Source organism: Tachypleus tridentatus, chromosome 1 (genome assembly GCF_004210375.1).
Source record: "Tachypleus tridentatus isolate NWPU-2018 chromosome 1, ASM421037v1, whole genome shotgun sequence".
NCBI lineage: Eukaryota > Metazoa > Arthropoda > Merostomata > Xiphosura > Limulidae > Tachypleus > Tachypleus tridentatus.
The window spans coordinates 49712748-49738969 of NC_134825.1; the positions used below are offsets into that span (position 1 = coordinate 49712748).

General features: G+C 35.3%; 1 protein-coding gene and 1 long non-coding RNA gene across 5 annotated transcripts in view; one reads left to right on the forward strand and one right to left on the reverse strand.

Annotated features, from left to right (window-relative positions):
• LOC143248261 (uncharacterized) overlaps positions 1 to 26222 on the reverse strand; it is a 53679-nt gene that overhangs the window by 9202 nt on the left and 18255 nt on the right. For all 4 annotated transcript variants that reach the window (XR_013026854.1, XR_013026859.1, XR_013026857.1 and 1 more), the window contains 2 exons: positions 16054 to 20406; positions 805 to 10485 (listed from right to left, as the gene is read on the reverse strand). This is a non-coding gene — a long non-coding RNA (uncharacterized LOC143248261). The remainder of the gene's footprint in view (positions 1 to 804; positions 10486 to 16053; positions 20407 to 26222) is intronic.
• LOC143248228 (alanine--glyoxylate aminotransferase 2, mitochondrial) overlaps positions 10282 to 26222 on the forward strand; it is a 29310-nt gene continuing 13369 nt past the window's right edge. The window contains exons 1-6 of the mRNA XM_076496656.1: positions 10282 to 10437; positions 14431 to 14504; positions 21088 to 21272; positions 21772 to 21895; positions 22305 to 22399; positions 23568 to 23661. Of these exons, the coding sequence (XP_076352771.1) occupies positions 10308 to 10437; positions 14431 to 14504; positions 21088 to 21272; positions 21772 to 21895; positions 22305 to 22399; positions 23568 to 23661 (702 nt within the window). The 5' untranslated portion in view covers positions 10282 to 10307. The remainder of the gene's footprint in view (positions 10438 to 14430; positions 14505 to 21087; positions 21273 to 21771; positions 21896 to 22304; positions 22400 to 23567; positions 23662 to 26222) is intronic.

A 26222-nucleotide genomic window follows, 5' to 3' on the forward strand; every position in this document is an offset into this window, starting at 1 on the left:
ACTGAACTTTAATGGTTACTTAAATTCAGAATCATCTTTAAATATTTATCGAGCCTATTCTCAAATGATCTTACATTGGGGGCAACACATTCTACACATCAACTATTATAGAAATTGAACTAGCTTAGCCAAAACTGACCTCTGCTTAGCAGGAACGTGTCTAGTGGTCTTTTTGTCTTATTAATTAACCTTGTGCACAGAAAAAGAAGACACGTACATATTTTTACGATCAAAACTGTCATCGTACAATCAAGTTTCAATATTCTCAAAATTGTCTGTTCCAACTATTGCTTTAGCAACCTACTTTGTCTTGCAAAATTACACGTTACAATTTAATCCTCCAGCACCAGTAAAATATTGGTTTTTGTCCCTTTACTTCCCTTTTACTACTTTTATCGTGGGCCTCACCACTGTTAAAAGCTGCCATTACAACTGAATTAACAACTCCTTCCATATAATATCAAAATACACAAGTTATAACTCCAAATAAACTTCAATCGATACGTTTTTGATTTACTCTTATTCAAGTTAGTAGCTTCGATTTATGATTTTGATCACTACACGTTATCCATGCAAACTTCAAAATTCTCATAATTGAATTGCAGACAATAGTCTGCAAGTTAAATTTAACAATGACGCTACTGAAAGAAAAACGTGGTAATCGTAAGAAACGTTAACACAAAATATGCCACAAACGTTGTATAGTTTGTACCTACTAATAACAAAAGTTACTTAATAACATATTAACATTAGCACTACTTAAATTATTATTCATAAAAATACAAAGAAAAATCCGATTCATACCGATAGATTTTTGACCTCCTCCAACTCCACTACTTGTAAAAGAACGAAAACAGTCAGCTTGCAGTATTTATAGAAGCTGCCCTCTAGCCGGTATTATTTACACTACAACACTTATAAAATTAGGATCAGCAAAATTTGGTAAGCAGCGTTAGAGATCTATCACAAATACAAGTTATTCTACTATGTCGGATATCTTTTCTGAAAGAAAAATTCCATAAAACTCCGTTTATTACATATTTCATATTCATTAGGTACAAGCAACTCCAATAAATTCATCAGCAGTGATTACAATAAAAATTAAAGTACACTGAATAAATGAATCTTTGATGATTATATTACAAAAAAAAAGAAAAAAGGTAGAGCCTTATTCGTTATAAACTACTGTCCAAAGAACATTATTAAGAGGCCCGGCATGACCAGGTGGGTTAAGGCGTTCGACTCGTAATCTGATGGTCGCGGGTTCGAATCCCAGTCGCACCAAACATGCTCGCCCTTTCAGCCGTGGGGACGTTATAATGTTACGGTCAATCTCTCTATTCGTTGGTAAAAGAGTAGCCCAAAAGTTGGCGACGGGTGGTGATGACTAGCTGTCTTCCCTCTAGTCTTATACTGCTAAATTAGGGACAGTTAGCGCAGATAGCCCTTGTGTAGCTTTGCGCGAAATTCGAACAAAACATTATTTTTAGTTGACGCGTTTGGATTATTTTTCCACCTATTGTATTGCATTGTACTTTGTTTCGAGCATTTGTCGTTTGTCCTTTTTATTCTTCCACTAATTACGAGTGATATATATTTGTCGATTATTTGAGAGTTTTTACAGCTTGTACTATGCTCTTAACTACATTTGAAACCATAGAACCTACATTGTTCTTTATTATAGCCCGTACTAACAGTATGGGATTAATGAACAAGCAGCTAGGCCCAGGACTAGAGTTTTGGTTCTGCATACAAAGTTTGATTTCGTTTATCAAACACATTGTTTTTTTTCTAATAAAACAAAGCAATATTTGAGCTGTCTGCTGTGTTCACTGTCAGGAATCAAAACCTGGACTTTAGCATTATAAGTTTGTAAACTTACCACTATCCTACAATAAATAAAATATCTTTTGAAGACTGAAAATGTTTGGTATTTTCAACTTAAACAGCACCTTATGCAACACGTAAACTAAACGTAATGGTCAGATATACTCAAAGTTTAGGATTAATGGCCCCTAAGTCGGAACTGCTGACCAAAGGGTAAAACAACTGATCAAGAACACCTAACTCCTAAACGGCTCAAAAGAAGAGCATGTTGAACCCGGTACGTTAAGTGTTGTTACTTGTTCAAAGATAGTTTGATATCACTTGACGATTGCGTATTCTTATGTCAAGAATTTTCTACAGATTCTTAAAACATAAGGATTTAAACACCGAAAGCTGAAAAGAATTGGTAGTCAATAAGCTTAAGATTTATGACAAAAACTTAGTAAACTGCAGGAGTTTTTTTATATATATATATATAGTTATTTCCATCTTGTCAATATCGGATCCAAAATAAGAGAAATGTTATTTTTACACACCTCTGAATTATTATCCAAAATGGAGAAGATTACAGAAATATCGGAAATATTTTTTTTTATTTCATAAACGTTCAGAGTTCAAATCATCATCTTAAAGTATTATACAGTTTATATAAATAATGTTTCAAAAAACCTTTTATAAGTCATCGTTCCGTCCAAATGACAAGTTATGGTATCGAGATGAATGCCTTTTAGGCAGTAAGTTGTGGAAAATATGAATTTGTAATAATATATTTACACACCTCCGATTTTGAATTCGAAGTAGACAAGGTACGAAAAACGAGGATGGAAGGAACGAACATCTGCACTTAATGTTATATTTAACGTTTTAAAACAGTTTTAGCAGTATAAAATACAAGTTCAACTAGAGTTGACTATTATTAATTTTTGAGGCTGTTAATAAATTAAATTGAGACTGAAATAACAAGTTCGATTTCGTAATGTTTGGTTTAAGGTGTGTGAGTGTGTTTTCGTACAGCAAAACCACATCAGGCTTTTGCTGAATCCACCGAGGGGAAATGAGCCCCGGATTTTAGTGTTGTAAATTCATAGACTTACCGCTGTTCTAGCGGGGAACTGGTTTAAGTTCTGGATGTGTTTAATGTTCTGTGGAGCGCGAAAAATTAGCAAGTTAAATGTCTAAGTACGTGTGCTTATCATATCATAGTTCATATGCCACACGATTCCCGAAGGAACACAGGGCCGCAATCACTGCGGTTTCTATAACAGGCCGGTTTTTAAGTGAGTAGGTTGTTAGCCTACTGCACAACCCCCAACCAGGAGGACCTTCTCTCAGCCCACCGAGGGGAATCGAACCCCTGATTTTAGCGTTGTAAATCCGGAGACATACCGCTGGACTAGCGGGGGGCACGTGTGCTTATCAGTGACCATTAATTAAGCTGAGTAGTAAAATTTGTACTAAACGTAATAAATTGTTTGTTTATTGTTTTAAAGCAAAACAACATAAAGGGCTATTTGCGCTATTTCCATCACCGGGAAACAAACCCGAATTTTAGTGTTGTAAGTCTGTAAATGTACTGCTAACACACCAAGGGATTCGAAGCAACACAAATCAATTTATGCTTAAGAATTGTTTTGCAGTACAACACCTAACAGAAATATGGAAGTTCCTCGCTTAGAATATACTTTCCTAGTTTTGTTAGTGAAAGGATGTTCCCGACGTAACTTTCTTTATTGTACTGTTGTAAAATGTGTTTTTAAAGCTTTAATTTGGACATTCGCTAGAGGGCACTTGACGATATAGTAGTCCTTGAACATTCGTGAATTTTCGTGACACAAGGATAGAGATACAAATACGAGTAAATAGTCAGTTCAGGGAAAGTGAATTGTATTGAGTATTGAACACCAGTAATTTAATGGTATAACAATCCTGCCCGATACGGCCAGGTAGTTAAGACGCTCGACTCGTAATCTTAGAATCGCGGGTTCGAATCCATGTCATACCAAACATGCTCAACCTTTGAACCGTGGGGCATCGTAATGTCACGATTAATCCCAATATTCGTTGGTAAAAGAGTAGCTCAAGAGTTTGCGGTGGTTGGTGATTACTATCTGTTTTCCCACCGCTAAATTAGGGACGGCTAACGCAGATAGCCTTCGTATAGCATTGCGCGAAATTCAAAACAAATAAATATAGCAAGCTCTCTTTTAGGCATAATAAGACCTATTGTGCCGAGTACATCTTTGTTTTCTAGCTATAAAGAGCATATGTCTGCCAAGAGTTTTTTGATTTTTTTTCACTACTCTTGATCCACTTGAGTGTTGATCCAAAATAGTTCTTCATTATTATTTGTGGATGTCACATGTTGTATTATGCTCTGTTGTACTCTAGGCTAGTCGTCTTTATTATGTGACTTGTGCTTCACTTTTTTTCAGAGTCTTTATATTATTCCTTAACACATGATCTTTCAGATAATGCATTTGCATTACCATGGTTCCACCTACTGCAATGTACTGTATTAAATTTATATTTCTAAAGTTTCTTTAAACATCATGTTTTTTGGTTTTCTGAAATGGAAACATTTACCAGCCAGATCAGGGCTGCATGATCTGTCCTAATTGTGAAGTTTTGTCCATATAAGAAATGATTTAGGGCTCGCCTAATACTTAGTAACTCTTTTTATGTTTTATAATACTTTAGTGCACAACATTTATTGTCATTTTGGTCTGACAATCAGTGCCTTAACATGTGTAACATCACATACTCTGAGCTTGTAACGTTCTTACATATATTTCTCTTTAAAATTACAAAAATATCCCTTTTGCGTTTCTTTTTTTGAAGAGTATATATTTCACTGAGTGGCTGTAAGACCTCAACATCTCTTGTCATTGAGATGATAAGTTGTCATTATTTGAAGATTTAATACCAAACTTCCTACATCTTCCCTCACAACTGACTGTTCCTAATGATCTTCAAGGTATAAACACAACTGTATTGCTTCGTTTTTTGTTATAATCCCTTTGTACTTTTCTAATAGTTTAATTTATCTTTTTGTTAGATATAAAGAACTGTTTAGTATACGTGATATTAATTAGTTAGGCCCGACATGGCCAAGCGTGTTAAGACGTTTGACTCGTAATCGGAGAGTCGCGGGTTCGAATCCCATTCGCACCAAACATGCTCGCCCTTTCAGTCGTGGGGGCGTTATAATGTGACGGTCAATCCCACTATTCGTTGGTAAAAGAGTAGCTCAAGAGTTGGAGGTGGGTTGTGATGACTAGCTACCTTCCCTCTAGTCTCACACTGCTAAATTAGGGACGGCTAGCGCAGATAGCCCTCGAGTATCTTTATGCGAAATTCAAAACAAACAAACCAAATTAATTAATTAATTTGTGAGTTAATATTTTGTGATTGTTTAATATTTTATAATAAAAGAGTTTAAACATTATTTTTAATTAAGCTATTGGAAATGTACAAAGGTAGCCTAGTTGCTTTGCACCAATAAAAGCCAAACAACTAGGTTATCCCTGCCAAACAAATAGTCAAAAAATAAAATTTAACTTATTAAACCATGTAAAAATGAATCACGTTAAAACACATCAATGGCCAAATTTCGAATAAGAAATTTAAACATGATTAAAAGAGCCAATGCTCCTTAAAAATTTAAAAACGCAAGTAAGGTGGACAGTGTCACCATCCAATCCTTACAGAAGCAAGAAGGCCGAATAGCAATAGAGGGTTTGATCTAGAAAAGTGAAACGAGCCAGTTGGTTTTGAATATCGACGAGAACAGAGCGAGAATTAACGCGAAATGGTATAAATAGTAGAACTGGTACACTGCATAGCTTTTTTTTTTTGACCAAGAGCAAGAGAAATAGCATACAATTCTACAATGAACACAGAAACTGTAGAGGGGACCCTGTGTACAACCACCAAACCACAACAAACCATGGCATAAACCAAAGAGTCTCCTGATTTCAAACCATCAACATAAATGGAAAGGGAAAGATGACTTAAAAGACGTTCGGCAAAGAGAAGACAGTACTTCCAATCGGAAGTGTCTGCCTTCGTCAGATGATTTAAAGAAATGTCACAAAGGGATGGTAATAAGCTATGGTGTGATAGGCTGACCAGTGGATTCAGCAACGTCATCTATGGACAGATGCAATTTAGCCAGCTAGGCCTGGATACGAAGGCCGAAAGGAACTATACCAGACTGTTTATTTTGAAAAAAACACAGCCCATTGAGGACGGAAGACACAACCCTAGCTGGAATGGTGTGGTAAGAATCAAAGTATTGAAGCATAAAGTAATGAAAGTTGAAAGCAGCAGAGATGTAGAGGAGGTTAGTGACATTAACTGTACAAACTCTGGACTTGAAAAGTGTGGAAAGCCCCTGTGAAGAGCCAAAGCTTTAGATGGTAAACATGGTCCAACATATTCAAGGCTCAGGTCTTGGCATAACCATATACCAAAACCCATAGTTCAGTTTGGATTGATTAAGGGTGCAATAGATCTTTAGCATAGAATATCGAGTTGCTCCCAAAGAAGTGTAAGAGAAGTCATGGAGCATGTTCATTGCCCTTGTAATTTGCCTCAGGGACCATGGGAAGAACAACCTCATCAAGAAGGAGCTCGGAACCTGGGCGAATACCCCATTTGCGACAAAAGTGCATGCAAACAGTTTTAGTAAAAGAAAAGGTAATACTGTTTGCTGTGGTCCACTTCAGTAAACGATTGAGGGCAGTCTGAGATATTGCTCAATAAACCTCTTGCTCAACGACTGATAAGAGATGTGGAAGTCGTCGACATAGATTCCGTTTGCAACAGTAGCAGGAAGTTGTGCAGTGATGGCATTAAACTTCAAGCTAAAAAGTGTGACACTCAAGACACAGCCATAGGGTATTCCAAGTCCCTGTGGTAAAGAACGGGAAAGCGTCAAGTCCACGAGGACTTGGAATCACTGGTCCATTAAAATATTTTTGATAAAACTGAATAAATGGCCACGATAAAAAGAGGTTTATTTTGATCAATGGTGTAATTCTGTACATAATGGTAACAGTTTTGACGAACCAAGACATTTATGTTTAATCGAGGAATTTAAATATTGTACAAGTGACAACCTCAAAAGTTATTTGAATGAAAAGAAAGTTGAAACACTAAGGAAGCATGTGCTCTTTCCAATTATTACACTTTAACACATAAAACCACTTTTAATAAAAAGAACTTCTGATATTTTAGCAAAAACCTGTACCTGTTCAATCCACTAAAGTTGAGAATTCTTGTAAAAATCTAGCTCCTGTTGTTTGAAATTTTCTGACAGTTAGGATAAAACTTCATCAGAATCATCAAGGCCTGTTTGCCATTTTTGTAAAAATCCTGTTCTTGTTGGAGTTTGAAAAAGAAAAAAAGAAAAGGAGGCAACACCCAGTGCGTTTGTATCCACGTAAAGACGTAGTTTCACTAGATTACCCGATTTTGTTGATTCAGCCACTGATAAAAAGGCTGATGTAGATATGGAGGAACTTACACCTTTTGTGTCTTTTGGCTCTGTGTCTTTGACGTATGACACTAATAATCCCATACTCATACTATTTCACCTAATACCTGGGCGACTCAGTCATCGTTGTTGGAATGAAAGGTTACTGTCTTTATGTTCGAGTTCTGCCACAAGTAAGTCTGTTATTGCTCAGGGTATTGAGGGTGGTTTTATTAATGTTCCTTTTCATAACATTTGTTTAACATCAGACTTAGTTTCAGGACCAGTTGTAGTAAGACCTGCTCTGCCAATCAAGAGTGTGTCATTATTGTTGGGAAACGAATTGGCTGGTAAAAAGTTATTGCCAAACCCAAAATAGGTAGTGAGTCTATCATTGTTTCATCTATGAATGATGCTGTTAAGGAGAATCCAAACGTGTCCCTTGTGTGCTGTGACTCGAGTTCAGGCTGAGGAATTAAACCAAAGAGAAATGATAGACACATGTTCAGAGGATGATATTATGGGTTTGTCTCAGACATTTTTTGGATCTGACAAGGATCTTGTGAAATATTTTATTACTGACAATTCTTTGGTGAGTGGCAATGATGGACGTGAGGGATCTAGTTCACCTGGTGAAGTTCCGTTTACTAGAAACAAACTGATCGAACAGCAAAAAAAGGATCCGCAAATCTCATCACTATTTAAATACGTATTACCAAAAAATGAACTAAAGGATGCTCCAAATAGTAAATTTTTCAGAAATGGTGTGCTCATGAGAAAATAGAGACCACCAAATGTACCAGCTTCAGAGGACTTGGCTGTAGTTTATCAAAACGTTGTTTCAAAAGCATATAATTCCGATACCTTGAAATTTGCCCATGAACTCCCCATGGGAGGTTATTTCGGAGACAACAACATATGTGACAAATTTATGAGACATTTATTTTGGCCAAAAATTAGTCAAGATTCTTCCCAGTTTTGTAGAACATGTCATACATGTCAACTGGTCAGAAAACCTAATCAGAAAGTTCCCGTTCCTCTTTTGAAACCTATTTAGCCGGGATACAAGACTCAATATTGTATGTAATTTTGTAAAACTGTTGTATATAAATCATTATTTGTAATAACCGTTATTATAAATTGTATTATTGTTTGCATGTTAAAATATATTTATGTTAAGGAAGAAAATTATGTGTATCAATCTTGTTGGCAAATATAAATTTGATACAATTAATTTTTAGATTATAATTAAAATTTCTGGCTGTTTGAAATAGTAATATATAACGTACATAACACAATAAACTGTAGCCTCGTCAATTTCATATTTTTGTGAAGTTGGTGTTTTATCTTCGTTACTTAAATTGTGCTTATAAAGCCATTAATCTTTATAGCATTTGTAGATAGATAACAAAGTACTACTTTACGTGATTAATAAATATTACATTTGTAGGGAGGGCGTCCATATTTTATATAGCTAAATAGGCCGTACAAGATATAGAACAAAATAACTCATTTATTGTTAAAAATAACGAATTTATTGTATCACAAAATCGTGAATTAAAAAGTAAAGTTTTCAAGCTACATGCAAAACAATAAAATATAATAAAAAGTAAGTATTTAACATCCTTTGGGCTAGGGCCTGGCATGGCCAAGCGCGTAAGGCGTGCGACTCGTAATTCGCGGGTTCGCGCCCGCGTCGCGCTAAACATGCTCGCCCTCCCAGCCGTGGGGGCGTATAATGTGACGGTCAATCCCACATTGACTAAAAGAGTAGCCCAAGAGTTGGCGGTGGGTGGTGATGACTAGCTGCCTTCCCTCTAGTCTTACACTGCTAAATTAGGGACGGCTAGCACAGATAGCCCTCGAGTAGCTTTGTGCGAAATTCCAAAACAAAACAAACCTTTGGGCTAAGAGCGTTCCTAGACATTTTACATGGGGTATAGAAGGTGGCAGAGTTATTCCTCCCGTACAAATAATAATAAATTACACCTTTATAAAACTGGGAGTTTTAATGTAGAAGTAATTTTAAAATCTTAAACAACTAAATATTTATATCTCAGATTAAGGTAGAGCTCTCTAGTCTGGAATAGGAATATATCCTATACGTTCTTACACATACCACTTCTAGGTGGATTCGATATTTCTACGAGCCGATGACAAGGCCAAAGTTTTTCCTAGTACTGCGTAGTACAGAAGTAGTACTAAATTGAGATAATATATTATTAATCTTTATACACAGTCTCTGACAATTTACATGTATCATCCAGCGTTATACATAGTGGAATAAGGATTCCTGAAATTCTAATACAACTATATAATCGACGTTTGGAAACTTTGAAAGTAAAATTATGCTTCAGTGCTGAGAGACTGTCCTTGAAGAGGATCTAAATTTTATACTTGCTCACCGTGACACGTGCTCCATCTAAACTTTTGAATAAATTAAACTGGCTGTATTAGCTTTTATCACACACGACTAACTTTATAATAACTCGCAAATTACAAAAAACAACAACAACAAAGGACAGATATTTATTTATGTTTATAAATCGTAATTCATACATTGTTTTAATTTATTCTTTTCTCACTAATTTATGCTGAACAAACACGGAGTGTACTAACACATGTTTAGTACATGTGTTATATTTTAACTAGGTGACCGTGATGACAACTTGTTTAGTAGAGTTAATTTATTTCCTTATGAAACATAAATAATTTATCATGTAAATATCTCAGTAGTTGCATGTGTTTTTGTATTGCATGAAAAATAATTTACAGAAACAGAAGAAATATTTTTATATGAAAATAAAAAACGTTTCAAAAATCACACACCAATCAGCTTACGCTCAAAACATTTTTTCGAGTAGCACGTGGTTTCCTACATGATGGAGCGATAAGGTTCTGTGACCAAGTACAGTATTCCGTAAGAGTTAGTACTAATAATAAAGTAAGCCGTCTGCTGCTGCCTTAAATTTAATAAACCACTCTCATAACAGATTCAATCAAGATGCGGAAAAACTTACCAAGACTACTCCTAGGCCAATGGATGAAAAAAGCTGTAAGCTGGGCTAATCCTAAAGTCAACCCTTCAGATACGAAAGTGAATAACGCCATTCGATCTGGGACTGGTTTTCGTGGTAAGCTCGGGCTTTCATGTTCGAAATTTTGTGTATTTGTATGTGTACCTGCATATCCAGTAACGCAGAGTAAGTTCGTAAATAATGTCACTTGGAGTAGATTCAAGAAATCTTTGTATGTTTGTTTATCTCGCTACTACAGAGAATCGATCCCGAATTTTAACATTTTAAGTCCAGAAACTTACCTTTGATCTACGAATAAACGCTATAAACTGTAGTTAAATATATGTAATATGGTAATTGTATTCTCTCATTAAAAGTGTTCCTTACTTTAATGCAGAGATTTCTGGACTTACAACGCTAAAACCCAACAATAATTTGTATTAAATATCAATCAAACATGCTCGCCCTTTCAAACATGGGGGCGTCATAATGTTACGATCAATCCCACTATTTGTGGGTAAAAGAGTAGCCCAAGGATTGGCGGTGGGTGGTGATGACTAGCTGCCTTCCCTCTAGTCTTACACTGCTAAATTAGGGACGGCTAGCGCAGATAGCCCTCGTGTAGCTTTCTGCGAAATAAAAATCAAACAAACAAATTGTCATAAAATACACTGATATACCAAAGCGATTTGGTACACTTTGTATGGCTCCAGAGTTATAGAAAATGGCTCGAACTATATTCTATACATGTACCTTGTTTGGCACCGCAGAGATACTGCAAGGTATCTTGTGCTACGGTTTACTAATATTAAAGCCTAGTGGTTGAAAATGCTCGCTCTCCCAGCTGTCGGGTGTTATACAAGTGAAGGTCAAACCCACTACTGAGTGATGCTGTCTAGCTGTCTTCCTCCAGTATATCAATACTAAGTAACGGACGGTTAGAACAAAGAGCCCTATATGAAATTTAAAACGTATCAAATTAATGCTAATCAAGGATTATATTTCTTGTATACATGATTCTTTGTATTGAGGCATATGTTATGCTAAATTTTTCATTTTATTTGGTACTGTGATGTTGCTGGATTATTGCGAAATGTGGAATTGATGTTTTTCAACTTTTTTTGTCGTGTGTTTGAGACTGGTCTGGTAGGACTAACGCCGTGTACTGAGCATCACATTTTACCATATTTTTCGCTGTGATTGCTAGCTTCTGTGACAATGTTTGGGAAAGTCGTACAGCATGTAATCACAGTGTATTTTAGGCATCATAGTTTACCAGTCTATCTTATTATGTGTGAAATTCTGTATGTCAATTTTTTACCTTTTATACTGCAACGGTTTTCCACAACTGAAGTCTTATTACTTTATTTAATGTAGTACAACGTTTCCCAAACTTTTCCATAAGACATGGCTAAGTTTTAAATCAAGCTGAAAGCAATAGTTCTATTAATACATCATTGATTTTAAAATATACAGGCGTTCAATAGTATTACTGTGTAAAAAGAAATAAAACGAAGTATACTTCGTTGTTACGTAATATTTACATTAAGTGCATATTTGCGGCTCAGCGTGGCCAAGTGGTTAAGGCACTCGATTCGTAATCCAAGGGTCGCGGGGCCGAATCCCCGTCACACCAAACATACTCGCCCTTTCAACCGTGGGGGCGTTATAATGTTACACTATTCGTTGGTAAAAGAGTAGCCCAAGAGTTGGCGGTGATTGGTGATGGCTAGCTGCCTTCCTTCAAGTCTTACACTGCTCAATTAGGGACAAAGAGCGCAGATAACCCTTGTATAGCTTTGAGCGAAATTCAAAACAAACCAAATCAATGCTATTTTAAGAAATAACTTACATAAAGAAAAGGATAATGCTGTTTTTCATCACACAATAACTTCAGATCAGGAGGAAAAGAAGTCAGTTTGGTCCTCAAATCTGGCTTGATATCTAATCTGTTTCTGTACTTTTTAAAGAAAATCAACGTCTAGAAGCCTGATTAATATTTATAAATTGATAGAGGGCATAATAAATCTCGCTGCTTTTTCTGATAAATTTGGTTACTTAGCACGACAGCTCAGCCAAAACTTAATTAACGAGGCTTGACTTAAACGGTCTTTCATTGAGTTGTAATCCTTCCTCATTTTTTGTATCAACAGTAAAAGGGTTCTTGATACACATTTTACTGTTATCAATTGAATGAAAATATCATTCACTATAACGTTTTGAATCTAAAGGAAACAATCACAGTAGACAAATACTATAAATAATTGGCCGAAATGCGTCGAAAGTTGCGTGAGAAACAACCAGCTCTGGTCAATAGAAGGGGCCCTATTCTTCATTACAATGCTCGTCTCCACGTGTCAATCATGACGCTCTAAAAATTGAACGAATTGGGAATCGAGGCTCTGCCTCATCCACCTTATTTCCCAGACCTTTCTCCTACATATTTTCATTTATTCAAGCACTTGGACAACTTTTTGAACAATAAACACTTTCAAAACCAGGCAGCTGCAAAAGAAGCTTTCAGGGAACTCATTGGCCATAGAAACACTAATTTCTACAGCAGAGGCATAATAGCATCGTCACACGTTGGCAAAAGTGTGTTGAAGCAAATGGTGCTTACTTTGATAAAAGCATGTTTTACAACACTGATTTATACTTTTCCAAACTTCGCAGTTCAAAAACGACATTTATATCTGGACAACCTAATAATCAGGCCTATTATTTTCAGTAACTTAAGTTTCACTAGAACTAGGCTGCATTTGCGTTTCATTCAAGGTTTTCTTGTGTGATGTATGTTTCTTCAGCCATCTATCGATGTGTGTGTGTGTGTGTTTTCTTATAGCAAAGCCACATTGGGCCATCTGCTGAGTCCACCAAAGGGAATCGAACTCCTGATTTTAGCGTTGTAAATCAGTAGACTTATTAGCAGAGGACCCATCTATCGATATCGGAGAGGAGATTTCTTAAAAATGAACAACTTAAAAAATTATTTAGTACAAACTAAGTTACAAACAATTCTTTCTCTTCTCAGAACAAAATGGCGCATCTAGCACCAGCTACCAGCAAGCTGTCTGCTGTCACCTGGCGCTACTAGACGTGAGACTCAGGTCTCACATGACTCTCAATTGACATTAACAGAGTAAACAAATTTAACACATTTGGAATAAAATTCTTAAAACTTTGGTGTTAAAAACTAGTTAACTTGAATGAACAAACGATCTTTTTATGCGAAACAAAATTCCCTCTCTGATCTTGGTGTTGTTTTGAATTAAGCACAAAGCTGCACAAAGGGCTATCTGTGCTCTGCTCACCACGGGTATCGAAACCTGGTTTTTAGCATTGTAAGTCCTCAGACATACCGCTGAGCCACTGGGGGGCCTCTCTGAGCTTACCTGCAGACAGAATAAGATGGGCTTGGACTCAGCAAGAGGGGCTTGTCTACCTAACGTGTAAGTTAAAGTTAGGGCATTTCACAAGAACCTCAAGGTTGTCAACGCCGTAAAACTTAATCTTAAGCTCTCTAAATCGCACAAAGTGAGAACACCTTAAATCCTGAGGAATTGCAGGTATAAAGGTAGCCGTTAACTTGTCAATTCTATAGCCTTCTAGCCTTAAGTAAAAATTTTCATTTGTCCTTCGTGTTGTATTTGCTAAGTTGAAATACTAAGAAATCCAAGTAATATGAAATTAAAATTTAAAGTATAACGTATTTAAAAATATTAATTTGATTAGAATATAGTTTATATTAACTGGTTTAATTACATTTTTCTTTAATATACAATAAGGTCTTAGAGAAAGTGTAAAAATGGCGGATGGTAATGAAAGGGTTAAAAATTAATTTAATATTTTTAGTTTTCTGCGGACCGGCATTTTATTTTCATTGCTGGTACCGGGTCGCAGACCACACTTTGGGAAATGCTGATGTTGTATATAACACTAAATATGTTAAAAAATGTTTATATAAGAATGGGTTCTGTTAAAAAAATGTCGATCGTGGATATTTTGTGACTTGTGTATTAACTGAATGTTGTGAAATGTGAATATACTAATTAAAAAAAAAAGAAGCTAATAAACGAACGGGCGAACATGTTTTATATGATTTATTTTTAGGGTATAATGTTAAAGCAAGTGCAGTGCCTATTCCTGAGATGCCACCATGCGACTTTCAACCACAACCATACAAGGTAAGAACTGATGTTTTTTTATTTTAGTATATTAGTACACACAAGTACCAAAACTTTCATATTACTTAGAATAAAAAAAATGTTTTTTTTTTGTAAATAACTGTTATTAGTGGACATTTGAAAGTAAGTAAAGTTTTGTACGCATATTTTTCCGTATTTTAGAAAATTATAACATTAATATAAGAAAGGCCATAGGTAAGACCTGCCCATTTTTTAAGTCTAGAAATACATCGGTACTAGTCTTAACACAGTAATGTAGATGTGTGATATGAGCAGCAAATTATATATGACCAACTAGGAAATAAAAACTGTAGCAACTCTTGAACATTTTGTTTCTTTTAATTCTGTACATTGCATTATGTGTACGCAATATTTGTAGTTAAAACGGCCCAATGTTGAACCTTGTAGCATTAAATTTTCAAACTTTTTCTGGAGGAGCCAAGACTCCCCTAGAAAAAGGAAGCTTTGCATGCCGATAGTGTGCTTTTCACACGCGTATGTGTATCACATTGTCTAGCTTTGGTAATAATCTGACCGCTCAACAATGTTTTTCTACGGCGATGCTATGTCTATGATAGCCAGCGAATTTAGATGTAACAAAACTGGGGTTTGCGTTGGCTCACGTTTACTTTAATATATAATTGTGTTCAGTATTTTCAAGAATTTCCGAACTACTTGCTGGAAAATAGAAACACTGAAACAGATCGTTTTTATAAAATAATCTTTATACACGTTTTCGAAGTGAGAAATAAAGATAACTAGAATTTGGAGTTTTATCATAGAAAAATTATTTGTTTTGAATTTGTACTAAAGTAATCGAGTGGTGTTTGCGCCATCAGTACCACCTACCGCCACCTTCTGGACTACTCTTTAGCTAAGAATAGTGAGATTGACCATCATATTATAACACCCACAGCTGGAAGCAGTGGATAGTAATTTTTAACATATACCTTTTTCATTACCCTATGGGCGTCTGCAAGGGGAGGTACTTGCCTCCCTTTTCTGAATTATCCATTTTGCATTTCCCTAGTTAGAGTCTGGTTATCATATTATCATGTTGAAATCTCTATACTATATACCATGGGCTCGGCATGCCCAGATGGGTAAGACACTTAATTCGTAATCTGAAGGTCGCAGGGTTATCAAATTTGTGTGGTCGCCATACTCCAAGTCAGTACTTGACCATGTAGGTCTTTTCTTTCCCAAAGAGTCGGCTTCCATCACTGACCTGAGTATTCAGGGCTCATCCCCATGTACCCAATACCCGCCAGCATGACGAAATAACCACTCGACAGCTAACCACACAGGGGTTCGTTCCTGCGCTGTCCGCCGGCAAGCACCGTCCGCCACCCGACAGGCCTCAGAGTACGGTCTGTACCCTAGGGGTAGGCTTCCTAACTCCATCTCCTGTATCCTACCTCCATCCCCTCAGCTTAGAGAACACACTAACTATTCTAACTAAACCCTTACTGTGAGAAGAGGATAGAGCATATCTCCAGCCTACCCTGCAACTCCAGTCAATACAAAGTAAGTTATGGAAATTACTTACCTTAGTTTCCTTTTTCCATGTCTCTTGTTCTGTAGTATTCCTTTGTCGTAGTTGTCTCTGGATTTCCTGCCGTGTGTTGATCGTGGGGTGAACACATTTGGGGAACACATTATACAACTTCACATGTGTAGTCAAATTCACTATTATTACGGTCCATTTGTCCGAACATTTACACCTGTGAAGTACACAAACACTCTCACTAACCAGGATTGCACCTCTAGCGTTGGCTGGTCTACCGTGGTTCCTTCCTTCATCGTGCACTTGAAGTCAGCGTGTGATGTTTGCTTCGACATAGTGAATTTAGAATTTGAGATCTATGAATCCGCCTTTCATTTCCATTATTTTCGACTCTTCCGGGGCCCGTCTCTTATTAAATTCTTCGTTCGTTAATCGATGCTTATCGATTTTTAACCTAATTCTCGTATTTGATCTGATTCTTCTCATCACCACTGGAACGATTTCCTGTACGTTTTCGGACCATATCTGGTACTTAAATTTTCACCAAAAAGGAGGAGAATTTCTGATTATTCTTTACAGGTAGTGGAGTATTGAAGAGGACTGTAGTGTAACTTATCAAACTCGTATGATAAATGTCGGATATCTTCCGCTAAAATACTTTTACATATGCACAGTCATAGAAAGCATGTTTTGTTGGTTTTATGTACTGGCAGTACGAATATTTGTTTGATTTCATTACTTTCTGTCTGTTTACTCTGTCTTTTGTGCTTACTATATTATGTGTTATTTTATAATTTAGGTTACTTCTCTTTTTTTCTGTTTTCTGGTTACTTGTTGTAGTCCATGCTGCCTTTCAGTTGATGTGTGGATATTCATTCACTGTTTACTCAATGTCGAGAAAGCAAGGTACAGTGCATTCGTTTTTGTCAAAGTGTCTGTAATTGTTTCTGTTAATCTGATTAGGTGGTCTGTAGTTTGTCTAGTTTTTTTAAATCCGTTACGAATTTGCTTGTAAGTATTTAGATAGACGGTTACTAATCATTCTTTCTCAATTTTTTCCGATGCAACTGGTTAGATTAATCGGGCGCCAATTATTTGGTTTATTTGCTGGCTTTCCTTCTTTCTGGAACATTAAAATTACTGCTTATTTCCAAGCAACGTGGATATATCCAACTGAAAATGATAAGTTAAATAGAGCTGTTAGGTGTTCACATAATTTCTGAGTACCATGTTTTAGGAGGATGGTTTGTATACCATCTTCTTCAGGTGCTTTGTTTTTTGTGTTTTTGATGGCTATTTATACTTCCGTTACTGTTATATCTTTTATCAGTTGATGAGTGCTCCAGTCCCTTGTTTTATCTGGTTTTATTAATGTGTTTACTGGGAATTTTGACATGTATGTGATTTTGTTCTGTTCAATGAAGTTATTGACTTTACTATAGAAGTATCTGTTCATGTCTGGTTCATGGTGTGTTTTGAACGTGTTATTTAGGTGCTATTTAAATATCTCTGCTTTTTTTAGGTTAGTGTATTCGAGTGGTGGGTACTCTTTGTTTGTTTTTCCTGTGTTGGTATATCTTTTCAAGCGTGTCCAGAATTATTTTGCTGTTTTATGATTTAATTGTGAGCAGAAGGTTTCCCAACTGTCTTGTTTTTGTTGTCGGATTTGATGTCTTATTTTATTTCTTATAGTGTTTATTTGTGTTTTTAGTGTTGGATTTTGATTTTGTATGTACTGTCTGCGTAGTTTTCTTCTTTCTTTTATTAAGTGTATTATTTCTTAATGTGGTTGCCGTATGTGTGTTGTTGTGAAGTGTTTTTGTTTTGGTATTGAGCTGTTGGCTGCATGTTTTAGGCATTCAGAGATTATATCACTATATGCATCTATGCGTTCGCTGCAAAGTTTAGTACTTCCATCGGTAAAACTTGGTCCATGAATGATTGAAATTGTGGCCAATTAGCTTTCTTATAATTTAATTTATCTTTCACTTTAATGTTGTTTAAGTGGGGGGATGAGATTGAAGATACACCAGACTGGAAGGTGGTCACTATCTATATCGTGACCAACAGAGAAGTTTACGAATTTGCGGCACATATTATTCGAACACAGACATAAGTCCAGTATTTCACTGGTTCCATGTGCGTTCGAGATGTGTGTCCGTGTTGCATCATTTAACAGAATCATATTAGTTTCGGTTAGAAATTTATAAAGTATTTTACCATTAGGGTTTGTACATCTACAGTTGCATGTGATATGTTTACAATTTAAATCTCCTATAATTACTATATTGGGATTGTGGTTATATATAGAATATAATAGACTGACATCTAATACTTTGCTAGACGAGCAATAAATGCCCGCCACTGTTACTTCAGTGTTATTTTGATTTCTTAAGTCTGTCACTACTGATTCATTAGAGGAAGGTATTTTTACTTTCTGAACTATAAGTTCAGTTTTATACAGTAATAAAATTCCTCTGTTTGATTCCATCTTATCCTTTCTTTCCTGTCTGATTTATTTTAAATATATGGTGGTTATAAAGGCCTGTTTCACTAATTACAAAGACATCAGGTTTTATGATGTTGGTTATATCTTCAATCTCATGTTTCTTGGAAGCAATAGCACCCTGGATATTGATGTGTAGTATCGTGAATTTATCCATGATTGATAGAGTTCATGGTATATGTTAAGATTTGTGGTAGGTATTTTTGGATGCTTTTCATAATTATTTTAATGATTATGTCTATTAAAGTGTTTTTATTATTTGGGTTTGTGTATTAGGCCATTATTTCAGAGAAAATAGATGTAATGACATCGGTCGATGTATTTTCAATATTCATTGTGGTGGTTTTGTGTGTGACTTCAGTTATTGTGAGTAAATCTTCACTAGTTATTGGTGGTTCTTCCTGTGTAGTGTTTTTTTTTTTACTGTTGCAGCATACGAGTTTACTTGTGTGTTTGTGGTGCAGGTTATGTTTTCTGGTTTCTGAATGGTAGTTGGTTTTGGTTGTTCTTGGGTTGTGTGTATCGTTGACTTGTACGTGTTGGGAATCTTAATTTCGTATATATGTGGTTTAATTGATTTATATTTTCGACATCCTTTATAGTTTGCCATGTGTTCTTCCCCGCAGTTGCAGCATTTTTGTTTGGGGTTTTGTTTAGTGCATTGTGATATGTGGTGGTTATCTTCACAGCCTACACAACACGCTGTTGCTTGGCATGCTGCTGTTACATGTCCAAACCTTTGGCATTGGTAACACTGTGTTACTACCACTGGCGGTGTTTTAGTTTGTTTTAAGTGTATCTTTGATACCACATTGTGATACCATTGTTTATTAGTTGTGTTATGTCCCGAGTGTTGTCTGTAACTACTTTAATTAAGTTTATTGGTTTTTTATTATGTTTGAAATATTGCGTTCTACTGATATGAATTTTATATTTTGTTCTGTTAGTGGTTCTTCTGTCTTCTATGTCTACGGAGTAGTGCAACCCCCGGATTACGAAATTTCTGGGTGTTGACCTTGCTCCAGGCAAGTGTATAGTAATGTGACCTGTTTTAAAAGCATCTGAAGGCCATTCTTTTAACACTGTATTTACGTCAGCGGATTCCTGTCCAAAACACCGCCGAGGGGTAGACGCTTGATGTTAGTAATGTTTGTCTTTGATCAGTGATGACGAGGAAACCCACTTGTAGACAAAAATATACATGTAAAAACGGCTGGTTTGGGTTGAGAAAATTTTTTTATGTAGAGCAAACAACGTTTTGACTTTCTTCGGTCATCGTCAGAAGGTCAATTGTTGTTGCAATGGTTAATGCAAACTCTTTGTTAACCTGAAGAGGCTAATCAAAAGTTAGAAAATGCATAGTATGTTTATATACTATAGCAGAAAGCCATGTTCATATAACTTGCTTCCATAATTTTTTTAAATCACCATGTTGTAAATTGTGCTTTCTGCCAGATGCAAGCATCTTATGCCATTTTTGTCATATTTACTCCACTAGTGTATATTGCACTTATAAAGCCTGCACACAGTAACTAATGCATATCAATAGCTATATTTTCTTATTTCTTGATAGAGCAAATAAGAATGCACTAGATGTTTTTGCAAACATGCATCACAGGGTAAATAAAAACTGTCACATTTTCTCCCAAAACATCTGGGGATGAACTTTAGAATGCATCGTTCCACTCATAATAACATTGCAATGGAATTGTATTTAGCATAAAGCCTTTATGTAGTAGCATAAGTTGTTACTTAAATTACACTCCACTCATTGTTCAGTTGCAACATAACTTGATGTCTTCTAGTTAGTTGGAGTCTGTCGATCACAGTCTTTTCAGGATCTTCAGTAAGACTACCCATATATACGTCTCCAGTGAAATATCCTGAAACTTTAAATAGCAGTGTGAATTGAAAAGTTCTTGCAGTCAACTTTGATGGCTAAAACATGAATTATAGTGATTTTTGGATGTCCTTAAACATACTTGATTTTAAGAGAGAGTTCTTAAAGTTCATCTAAAGGGTAGTTTCACGTTCACTTTCATTTAGGTGAGAGCTTATAAGGTGGTTAGTTTGTTAATGCTTGTTATGAATGAATGCTATAGCATTTGCTTTATATTAAAGTGAAGCACTGACATAGTAAAACATTTTTAAGTAAAACTTATGGTAGTGAAATACAATTTAAAACTTGGATTCTGCAATGGTTTACTTTATTGAGACTCTGTTTAGCTGTGAGTTGCATTACAGTATATTTGACAACTGAAAGTCCAATACTAAGTAAATGTATTTTTAATAACGAGTGGAATATGTTTTTCTTTCTACTTATTCATTAGATGAATTTCTTTAGACTAAACATCCATCTTTCTTATAACGTTTTTGAGAAATTTCAATTTTTCTATTACAGTGGTCTCATTATCTTTATTGAACTTACTCTATTGAAGTATTTTAACATTCTGTCTAATTCCTTGTGATTCTGAAGTTAGTTATCATCAAAAAGTAATATTATCCATGAAAAGGCTTATTATTTCTCAGATTCCTGCTAAAGAACTAGCATTTTACATGTTGGTTTTCAGGGTATCAGTTACAATAATGCAAAAAAGGTGCGAAAGGAACGACTGAGCTCAGCAATGTTTTTGTACTACAAATCGCCAGTCATGTTTAATCAAGGGCATATGCAATGGATATGGGATCACACTGGAAAACGTTACCTTGATATGTTTGGAGGAATTGTTACTGTTAGTGTGGGTCACTGTCACCCGTAAGTGTTCTTTAGTCAAATCATTTATTAATAAAATATTAAAAATGATTTATCACTTAGTTAATTGACTAACTGAGAAAATTAGCTTTAATGTATAATTTATTGAGCTATATACAGAGATGAAAAATGAGCATTAAAACTGGACATGTTGTAGCTTTGTTACTGGTTAGTTAGAACTTTGTTAGACAATTTAAATAACGCTTGTTTAAGAATTATTATACATATTGAAGTTTCCAATAAAAATTTTCACTCATGCAGCAATTAGATTATGAAAGTCATTGGGTTATGTAACAAAAACTGTATTCTAAGCAAATTTATTGAGACAGCATCTCATTAAACAGCATCTTATTAAACAAAAGGAACTAACATTTAGTGAAATTATAAATATACAAGTTAAACACAATTTCTGATGATAATTTTTCTTCTGTAAATGTATATAAGATACAATATAGTTGATTGTCTATTAAGATATTTTAATGTTTTTGTTACATACATACAGAAAAATTAATCAAGCAGCTCGAGAACAAATGGATAAATTATGGCATACTACAAACATTTACATGCATCCAAGAATTCATGAGTATGCTGAGAAGCTGACTGAACGTTTACCTGGGAACCTGAAGGTAAATAAACATTATGGTCATGAAAAATATAAACTCTTTTGATTAAAGTCAAAATATTTTGTATATTTTAAGCCCTCACGTAACCAAAGCTGCAACTTTACAAACATCATTTTTCCTGTAAGTTGTTAAAAGGTGATTGTTTTCTTTACTGTTTTGAGAAAATTCTGTTTGTTCGGAACAACTATTAAAGATTCATTTATTTAGGTTGGAGTATTAGAATAAATTATATGAGTCTTTTAGACATTTAGAGGTGTCATAGCAAAAATATAGTATATTATCAAAATATAACAAACATCATTATACAATGTGGAAGTAATGAAAGTATACAAGCTACATGCTTGAAAATGAAAGGTCGCATAAGCTTTTTAAATATTTCTACTTTTCTTACAAAAAGATACAATTGTTTCAGGTTTGTTTCTTCTGTAATAGTGGATCAGAAGCAAATGACTTAGCAATACTAATGGCAAGATTGTATACTGGAGCTACAGACATCATATCTCTCAGGTACATCTTTTTCAGCTAATTTTTCAAAGTTATTCCATAAATCTTTTACTCTAACAAGGAAAGTTATATTGATTCACTATCTCTGAACTATCCTTTGCTTGCAAATGCTTTAATGTTGAATGCTAAAAAGGTATCTATCAAAGTTGTAATAAGTCATAGATTGGATTTCTATCTTATAATTGATTTATTTAATCTGTAGGGTTTTTAATCTTTTATTTCAAGCTTACAAAGTATTAAGAAAAATACTCTGTCTAAACAACAAATTATTTTTTTGTTGTTCTCCAAACTGTCATAGATAAAACCAGTTTGCTTGATTGTTTATTTTTGGAATTTCGCACAAAGCTACTCGAGGGCTATCTGTACTAGCCGTCCCTAATTTAGCAGTGTAAGACTAGAGGGAAGGCAGCTAGTCATCACCACCCACTGCCAACTCTTGGGCTACTCTTTTACCAACGAATAGTGGGATTGACCGTCGCATTATATGCCCCCACGGCTGGGAGGGTGAGCATGTTTAGCGCAACGCGGGCGCGAACCCACGACCCTCGGATTACAAGTCGCACGCCTTATGCTGCTTGGCATGCCAGCCAGGCCCAGATAAAACCAAAAAGATAAAACTGGTTAAAACAACAAAAACTAATGCAGTATTTATGGTAATGTGTGCCTTGTAAAGAATGAAATAAATCAAAGTGTATGCTGTTTTTTTAAATATTTTATTCAAAGTACTCATCATGGTGAACTTATATTTTTGTAGGTTTTAAAGAATATGTAGCATTGGTGCTAATAATTTATTATTTTTAACTACTTGGCAGATAAGATTTTAAAATATTCAAAAGAAATAAGAAGCACAATGTAACATTAAATTTGCCAGTTGTCAAGAGGTTTTACCAGCTTTAGGTAATTCCACCATTCAGTAATGTCAAATAATTGCACTCTATAGTTCATCAATCATATCTATAACATGTATAATGTATTATCAGTTAGCAACTGCTGCACAATCTCTGTGATTATTTATTTGTTTATTAGGCTAAGAATGTGATACAAAGGTAGTTTCTAGATCATAACTCAGAGAAGATAGGTTATGAGTCCTATTGATATGACAATGAATTTAGACTAAGCTTGTTATCCAGTTTGTTAAATAGTTATTATTGCACTTTGTTTTCCTTGCTAGAAATGCCTATCATGGAGACAGTGGTCACACAATATCTCTGTGTGGAGTTGCCTCATGGAAATTCAAGGTTCCAGGTATACCTGGTATTCATCATGTAAGTTATTCAGGTCTTTAAGTCTTGGTTTTAACTGTACATATTGTGGCTGTATCTTTAAACTTGTATATTTTTACACATAAATGTATGTATGTGTGTGTGTATGTATATATATTTTAAATGGGTATTGTACACAGTTTTCTAAAATCATATTTTATTTTAACATTCAAACTTATTTCCATGCAACTTTGAAAGGAAAAAAATAAGTATAACTTTGTAAATTTGGATTGTAGAAGTGTTAACATCTAGACTAATGTTATCTAAATTAATTGATTCCTTTTTAATACATTTTCTAAGTTTCATAAAAAAAATAACATTTACAAGTAATAAATAGGAACCATTTTACAGATAGAACAAACAAGAGACGTGCCTTAATAATTCAGGCATGGTATAAACTGTGGATTTAAAGTTAAACCCATGTCTCAAGTTTCATGGGTAGGTACTTCAGCCAATGAACTTATTAATTTTTGAAAGCTAGCATAAATCTTGGATATCATTCTAAGACTAGTAGCCAAGCTGACCAGACATGAGATTTGATATCTGCTACAATGTCTCCTGAGACAACCAGTTCTTTCCTGAAAAGCATGTTGATTCCACCAGTAAACCTTGACAGGTTACTGCTGGACTTCAGCCTCAACAAATCATTCCCTTTATTGACCAGTTTAAACCAGGAATTTTTATTGACCCTCGAAAGACTAGAATCCTTTGTGAAGGTATAATTTTTTCTCCAGCCCTCTACCCTAGCTGACCTTAATTATGTATGCAAAACTTGGAACAATGATATCAATGTCAGGTGTTCCATTACTATAAACTCAACTAATCTTTCTTCTGTCTTCCTCGGTGATATCCATTCTTCTATCTCTCCAGTAGATACCCAACATTCGCTCAAAGCAGCCACTAAATCCAAACTTCATGCTGTCTACCAGAGCTGATCTTGTGCTACAGGTCTCCCACCCAGTTTATGAAGGTGGTAGTCACCTCCATAAAAATATATTTTAACAAACAGTTGTTTTTCAGTTTTTCTACTTCAGAGCCCAACGTCCCTGCTATCAATCACCTCTACAGTTCAGTAAAACCAGCAAGCATGTTATACAGCAACCTTCAATTCCAAGAATCCTCACGTTAACTGTAGTTCCACCAAACAATAATATTGTTTTATTCACTTCTCAGGTCAAGGATAATACTACCCAGACCAATAACAACAATAGTGTCCAGACCAAAACATCCAACAAGTGTAATAAAGGCACCCAGGTTTTGATTTAGTTTTGAATTTTGTGCAAAACTACACAAGGGCCATCTCCACTAGCCATCCCTAATTTAGCAGTGAAAGACTAGAGGGATGGCAGCTAGTCATCACTACCCACTGCCAACTCTTGAGCTACTCTTTTACCAATGAATAGTGAGATTGAATGTCACATAATAATGCTCCCATCACTAAAAGAGTAAACATGTTTGGTATGATGGGGATTTGAACCCACAACTCTCATATGTCGAGCTAAGTGCTCTAACCAATTGGCCATGCAGTGTTCAAAGGCATCTAGAAACCTCAAGATAAGATAATCCTTTCCATGACCTAAGCAGTACAGACCCTTGTTCTGACAAAACATGTCTCTACAGCCACCATGCCCATCTCGGCAACTAATTAAGAAACCTAGACTTGTGTTCCCAAGAGAACTCAAATCAAAGAACAATCTGAAGTTCAGCCCTTAGACACTGTAATAAGACCTCTTTGCCTTTGGGCAATACTTCCATGAATGACCAATATCAAGCTAAACTAACTGACAGACCCAGTATCCTACAACTACTCCTATGAGTATGACAACCCACTCTTTCAGGACAATTTTAGCCAATCTTTCTTGCTTCTTTTATAAATTTACCTTCCTTAGGTCTTAAATTGTTGGCTCCTGTGATCCCTGCCCTGAAAAGGTGCATGCCGTATGAGGTAAAGTTAAAAAATTAAAGCATAAAGTTAAACTTAATTTTTATGTTAATGATGTAATCTAAAGTTATATTCTAGTCAATCACTTTCAACTACAGTTCAATACCTCTAAGTTTGTAAATCCTGGATTTCACTACCTCAGTACAGCCCTGGCCTCTGTAGCCACCCAAGGATCACCTAGCCAGTGCTCAAACTGCCATCATTGTGGAGCTAAGTCATCTCTCCTTTTCTTCTCTTTCTATTTTTGTTGTACCTTTCTACAGATTTCCCAAATATTGTGTAATATAAATTTAATTTACAACAGTTTGTAACACCCACCTGATCAATGGACAATTATGTTATTCAATGCCAAATTTATCGCAAATGTTCCAATATATATCACACCCACCACGTGTTATCTTTATTCATTCCAATTTGAACCAAACTTTAATTCCATGAAAGGGGTTGAAGAGAAAGAAAAGTTTCTGAGCACCTGGTTGTTTCACAAGCCCTAAAGAGAACTGTGAGATATAAAACCAAAATTACTACCAAGATAAAACAAGCAACATTATCCCTGCTAATCTGAGGAAAGCAAAAAATTGTGTATAACAGAAACAATGGATAGTTGAGGCATTAGTTTAAT